The sequence below is a fragment of the Acomys minous genome, assembly GCF_964271855.1.
Source record: "Acomys minous genome assembly, chromosome: 12".
Taxonomy (NCBI): Eukaryota; Metazoa; Chordata; class Mammalia; order Rodentia; family Muridae; genus Acomys; species Acomys minous.
The window spans coordinates 86,258,061-86,264,607 of record NC_140493.1 but is presented as its reverse complement, the minus strand read 5'-3'; the positions used below and the strand labels follow the sequence as shown (position 1 = coordinate 86,264,607).

General features: G+C 43.9%; 1 protein-coding gene across 1 annotated transcript; it reads left to right on the top strand.

Moving 5' to 3' along the window:
• Positions 1-3,259: 3,259 nt before the first annotated feature.
• On the top strand, positions 3,260-4,307 carry LOC311578963 (small ribosomal subunit protein eS10-like). Its single transcript, XM_084749094.1, has one exon. It carries the CDS (start codon positions 3,648-3,650, stop codon positions 4,188-4,190), a length of 543 nt encoding a protein of 180 aa, XP_084605220.1. The 5' UTR covers positions 3,260-3,647; the 3' UTR covers positions 4,191-4,307.
• The last annotated feature ends 2,240 nt before the right edge of the window (positions 4,308-6,547 follow it).

The window sequence follows — 6,547 nt, the reverse complement described above, 5'->3', positions numbered from 1 at the left end:
GTCAGGCATGCAACTTGAATATAGTTTTACCTTCATTCATTATAGAAAATGGCAGAAATATATTTAGGGCTTTTTATCAGAAATTAGAAATTCTGTTCCAATCCTGAGCCAAACTTTATGTAGTTTTTAAAACCTTTTTATTGGTTTTAAAGAAACGTAAAAGCATGTTTTCATGGAATTCTTCCCCTCTCAGCTCACCGAGACCCACCCTCTTCCTTACCTACTCAGCCTTGTCAGCTTTTCTTCCTTCTCTGTAAAACAGCCCATCACGTCCCATCTGTGCTGCCCATGTTGTCCTGACCAGGGCCTACACTTGTAGTAAAACACACTCTAACAGGCTGCTCTAGGAGTGGAGCTTGGTGCCCACCTCCTCTCCATGTTGGCATTTGATTTGCCTTGAGCTTTTCCAGGTGGTGTCCATGCTCACAACTGCTGAGTTCATAATACCGGGGGGTGGGGGGGTCCCCTGGAGTCCCCTGTATCCAAGGATACATATGGCTTCTTTGTACTCATGCACTGCCTCGCCACTCTGCCCTGTCTTCTGCAACATCCCTCAAGCCCTGGAAGGAATGTATGTGGTATATATTCCTGTTGAGAGAGCACTCTGCATTCACTTGTCTGTTCCTTGTCTAGTTACTTGTAGCTTGTTCTTGTAAATTGCCATCTGCAACACATGGAAGCTTCTCTGGTGTGGGTTGGAGCATCAGTCGGTGGGTATAATGATCAGTCGTTAGGAGTCAGTTTAATGCAAAGTTCACTTAGCGTGCAGTGCGCTTACAACATAGTACACACGGCAGAAAAGAGCCCTTAATGGTGAAGGTAAAATGGATAGCTGCACATGGAACAAAATACTCTTGTCTCTCACTCTGCATTAAAATTCAACTCCAAATGAATCCAGAACTTCAGTGTAAGACAAGCCCGACGTGGTGGCGCACGCCTTTAATCCTGGCACTCGGGAGGCAGAGGCAGGCAGATCTGAGTTTGAGGACAAGTCCAGGACAGCCGGGATCACAAGAGAAACCCTGTCTCAAAAAACCAATTTTCTCAGCCTGTGGGTTGCAGGCTTTTTTTCAGGTAACCCTTTCACAGGGCTTGCATATCAGATATTTAAATCATGATTCATAACAAAGTTATAGTTAAGTGGCAAGGAAAGTAATTTTATGGTTGAGGTCACCATAACACAAGGAACTGGATTAAAGGGTCCTCGCGTTAGGAAAGCTGAGAATCACTGCCCTAGAGAATACTTTTGAATTCAGTGGCAAAAGACTTTCTGAAAAGGACCACTGTTAGCACACGCATTAAGATCAACTAGTGCACAAGCTCCAGCCAGATGAAGGACGTAAGACCTAATCCTCTAGGGAATGTATTTAGACTCAGTCAAGGAAAGGATTTTGAACAGTACCCCAGTAGTGCAGGCGTTAAGACCAACAGCGAATGGACCTCTTGAAACTAAAGCAGCCTACAGAATGGGAAAAATGCTCTAGCTATCCATCTGACAGTATTTAGAATATACAAAGAATCCAAAAACTAAATGTTAATAGGGTATGGGCCAGGTGTGGTGGTGCACGCCATTAATCCCAGCACTCGAGGTAGACAGGAGGATCTCTGAATTTGAGGCCAGCGTGGTCTGCAAAGTGAGTCCAGGACAGCCAAGGCTACACAGAGAAACCCTGTCTCAAGAAACAACAACAACAAAGGATGGAAAGCCAAAAAGCCTGTAAACCAGAAAATTAACAAAAATTCAACAGCTTTAGCCATAAGGAAAATGCAAATTGTTGAATGGTTTCCTTAGGAAATAAGTCAGCAATTTAGTTTTTAAAACACTCATTGTAAGTTGTACAATCCAAAGAGAGGAATAATTTGATTCATACTGGAAAATAATAGTTTTTTGTTTTCCCCAATTAAGCCATTGCATTTCTGTTAAGAGCAGAAAGATTTGTATATACAATAAAATCACTGAATGGATTGTGAGCCAGAATTTTGGGCAATATTACATGGAATGACACATAGTGACACTGAGCAAGGTGCACATGTGTTTGGGATTAAAACTTAAGGGAAGTTGTATTATCCAATAGAAATGAACACCAGCAGAAACACTGCCTGACTTGTTATATGTTGAATTAATACTATTTTTTGGTTGCTTTTACTCTTGCCAAATATTTTGCAACCTTAATCAGTTACATGATTCCATGTGGGGTCAGCATCCAGCTGAGATGTGTTTTAGTCCTAATTCTGCTGTGGAGTCAGCTTTTTCTTTTTTTTTAATAATTTAAATTGTTTTGACTGCATGTATGTCTATGTGAGAGTGTCAGATCCCCTAGACCGGGAGCCACTTGTGAGCCACCATGTGGGTGCTGGGATTTGAACCTGTGTCCTCTGGAAGAGCAGCCAGTGCTCTTAACTGCTGAGCCATCTCTCCTGTTCCTTTCTAGAGACTAATGCTAGGTTGTCTCATGCAGGCTAGGTAAGCAGTCAGCCTTTTCTTGCTAGCATCTTGTCTGGAATGCAGTATCCTGAATTACGTGTTCTGTGAAGAGTTGTTATCTGGTTGTGGTGAGCCTTCTTCCTACTTTTAGGGAAGAACTTCGTAGTGTGCTTGTCAATACTTTAAAAAAAATTTTTTTTTTCTTTAATACTTCAAATTCTTGAAGCCTGTGAGTGTTATCTTTTTTTTCAGCCACCAGAGGGCAGCAGTGCATTCTGTGCGCTTTGGAAGGCAAGGCGTTTTTATAGCTTTTCGCTGTCACCTTGTTCCTAGCTTTAGTTAAATTATAGTTTGTCTTAGACATGAGCACCAAACTATGTATGTGCTTATTCTGTGTGTTGTTTTCAGGTACCGGAGTTTTAAGATGTATGGGAATTTATTTTTATTGAGAAAACTATGGAAGCAGAGTTTAAATTTTAATTGTACTTCATTAAAACCTCTAGATCGATTTTATACTCTACTAGGAGAATTTTTCTAATCACTGTTTTAACCTCCAAGGCAGAGGTACTCTTTGCTCTCAGGCATACTACTGAGCCTCTTTAACAGTTTTTTTCTTCAGTGGACGTTAGGGAATTTGAGTTGGGCTCTCATTGCTTTTCCTTACCACCAGAACCAAGTTAGTTGTCCAAGGAGATTGGAGATGTAAGTAGGAATTCCTCCCCACTAGTCTCTATTTGAAGTGGCTATGCTACCGTGCATGCCACTCAGTCCCTGCTGGGGGCAACCATCTTTAGCCCTCCAGTGATGATTTGCCATGCAGAATTACTGGTCTTTTAAAGAGATGTCCTGCACTGAAATTGCAGGTGAAACTTGTGCACCTTACTAGAAATAAGTGTGAATGTTGAATGTGCTTCTGGTACATGAGGGTATGAAGCCTCTAAAAGCTGGGTAGAAGGAATGGAAGAGCTGCAGCGGCCCTGACTCGCATTTCTGTCCCTTTGTGGCTTCCGCTTGGGGCAGGGCAAGTATCAATGCTTGCACATACTTCCAAAGAACTCTCGGGCTACTTGTAAACCAACTCAAAAGCATCTCCTTATCTTCTTCAAACGAATAGAAACATTGTTACTTTAAACTGGAGGAAATGGATGCTGAGCAGATGTGGGGAAAAGGTGGAATGTGCAGGGGGAAGACTCGCTGGAGCCGTGCCAGCTGACATCAACGTATGGATTGGGTTTCATGTAAATCTCAGCAGTGTAAGAAGAGTAGCATTCTGGGCCTCGAACCCTGCAGCTGCGCGATGTTGATGCCCAAGAAGAACCAGAATGCCACTTATGAACTTTTTAAGGAAGGAATGATGGTTGCTAAGAAAGATGTCCATATGCCCAAACACGCTGAGCTGGCAGGCAAGAATGTGCCCAACCTTCAAGTAATGAAGGCCATGCAGTCTCGAGGCTCCGTGAAGGAGCAGTTTGCCTGGGGACATTTCTATTGGTACCTTACGAACGAGGGCATCCAGTATCTCCGAGATTACCTCCACCTACCTCCGGAGATCTTGCCCGCCACCCTGCGCTGCAGCCGTTGGCCCAGGGGTCCAGAAGGTGAGCGACCTGCAAGATTCACAAGAGGGGAGGCAGACAGAGACACCTACAGAAGGAGTGCAGTGCCTCCTAGTGCTGACAAGAAAGCCGAAGCCGAGGCTGGCTCAGCTACAGAATTCCAGTTTAGAGGCGGCTTCGGTTGTGGACGTGGTCAGCCACCACAGTGAAGTTGATTTTTTTTTTTTTTTTTTTTGGAGACAGGGTTTCTCTGTATCCTTGGCTGTCCTAAGCTCACTTTGGAGACCAGTCTGGCCTCGAACTGACAGCGATCTGCCTGCCTTTGCCTCCCAAGTGCTGGGATTAAAGGCGTGCGTCACCACGCCCAGATCAGCGCTCAGATTTTACAGGGTGGTTAGGAGGAGGTTTCCAGCAGTTGCATATCCAGTGCTATAGCCATCGTCTACACAGGCCAGCGAGTGGTCCTTACAGCAGGGCGTGCACACCCTGAGTGTGAGCTCCTGAAGCAGTAGAGGTTATGTGCTCTGCTAAAGTAGTTGGTTTCATAATGTGCTCATACTGCAAACTGTGTAATTTATGAACATATATGTTTGTACCGGAGTTGCGTTTAATGTGCTTTATACCTAAAAAGCAACCGTTGGTGGTGTATACCCACACCAAACACATTTCTTTGCCCTGCCCGCCTCTCTCAAACTCTCTGTATGCCTATTGTGTTAGCAGCTCTATTGCCCCAGTTGCTTCAGCTAGGTAGTAAGACTGACTCTAAACTTGAGATTTTTCTCTCTCTGTCACACCTGGTTACTGAGGTTTTTAACCCTCTTAGAATACCCTCTCTGGGCTGGAGAGATGGCTTAGAAGTTAAAAGTACTGGCTACTCTTCCAGAGGTCCTGAGTTCAATTCCCAGCAACCACATGGTGGGTCACAACCATCTTTAATGTGATCTGATGCCCTCTTCTGGCCTGGAGGTGTACATGCAGGCAGAGCACTGTATACATAATAATAAATAAATACATCTTTTAAAAAAGATAAAATACCCTCTCCAATCTATTGCCACCTTCTCAATTCTCATCTGCTCTCAAGCTGAACAGTTCCCTATTGCATCTTTTCTTATTTCACACCCTTCCATCAGCTCTCAACATTGCACCCAGAGATTTAAGAAAACGTTTATGTTAGAAAACTTGAAACGTACAAAAAAAGAAAAGGGACATGTGTATTCATTGCAGCTTCAGTAATTAACAGCTCATATCAATTGAGCTGGCAAATTTGAAGCAAAGGCAAACTTATCCGATCAGTAAATATTCAGTATGTGTAGAGATATGTTTTAAAAATATAAATCTTAAGTTGGATATGGTGGTGCATGCCTGTAATGTAACACTCAGGAGGCTGACTGAGGTAGGAGACTTGCCAATTTGGAGCCAACTTGGGCTACGTAGCCATATAGGGAGACTTTCAGGAAAATAATATTTATACTGTTATGCCCAAATCGCTAGATCCCCAAAGACCACCAGGAGCTCGAAGCCACATGCAAAAGCAAGGAGCCTTTATTCAAACTTGAGTCCAAGGGCCCTTGAACCTCACAGTATCAGTGGATCCGAGCCATCCTTAGGCAGGGCTTTTGTTTTGGTTGCAGCAAGGAATGGGAGTTTCTACTTTGGTAGTTATAGGATTGGTTGACATGTAGCAAGGCTGGGTTGGCACTAGGGGATTGGTCGAGCCTGACCATGAAATGCTTAAGCAATCTATCTGTAATATCTAAGGAATTAGGTACTTTGGCTCAGGCCTATGATGGTTCTTTTTCCTGGAACAGTTTATGGTTTTCCAGTAAAAGAAGTGAGGTTAAGGACAGGCTCAAGATGGTGCCTGCTGACAAAATGGAGTCACATTAGCTAGGGCTCTTCAATACATACATACACAGATAGATACATACATACATACATACACACACATACATACATACATACATACACACACACACATACATACATACATTACTCTAGCTCAAAATCCTTCAACAGCTCATCTCTTCCACAGCCTTTAGAAAACCATAAGCACAGTTCACAAGCTCTGCAGCGACTCTACGCTGTGTCAGCATTAGACCAGTCCCAGGAGCACAGCAAGCTCTCAGTGAGTGTTAGCCACCACCACTGTAATGACACTGGTACAAGATAACAGCCTGCTCCTTAGCTGGTGGAAGGCCATGTGACTCTGGTCCTTTCCTGTCTTGCTTTCTGTCTGGGTGCTCTGTGAGTCTTGAGCTATTTTGTAATCCCCCTGGAGAAGCCCAGCTGGGTTTCCCTCTGTGCCTTTGTTGTTGCTCACCTATTCTCACATTTTCTTTACCCGCTTAAAAAATACACATCTAGAAAGACTTAGTAAGGCTGGGTGTGGTGGCGCACGCCTTTAATCCCAGCACTTGGGAGGCAGAGGCAGGCGGATCTCTGTGAGTTCAAGGCCAGCCTGGTCTACAAAGCGAGTCCAGGACAGTCAAGGCTACACAGAGAAACCCTGTCTTGAAAAACAAAAACAAAAATGAAACAAAAGACCTAGTAGGAACGCCTCACCCAC

Coding starts and splice junctions, on each gene's coding strand:
- LOC311578963 (XM_084749094.1), top strand. CDS start 3,648: ATGGATTGGGTTTCATGTAAATCTCAGCAGTGTAAGAAGAGTAGCATT.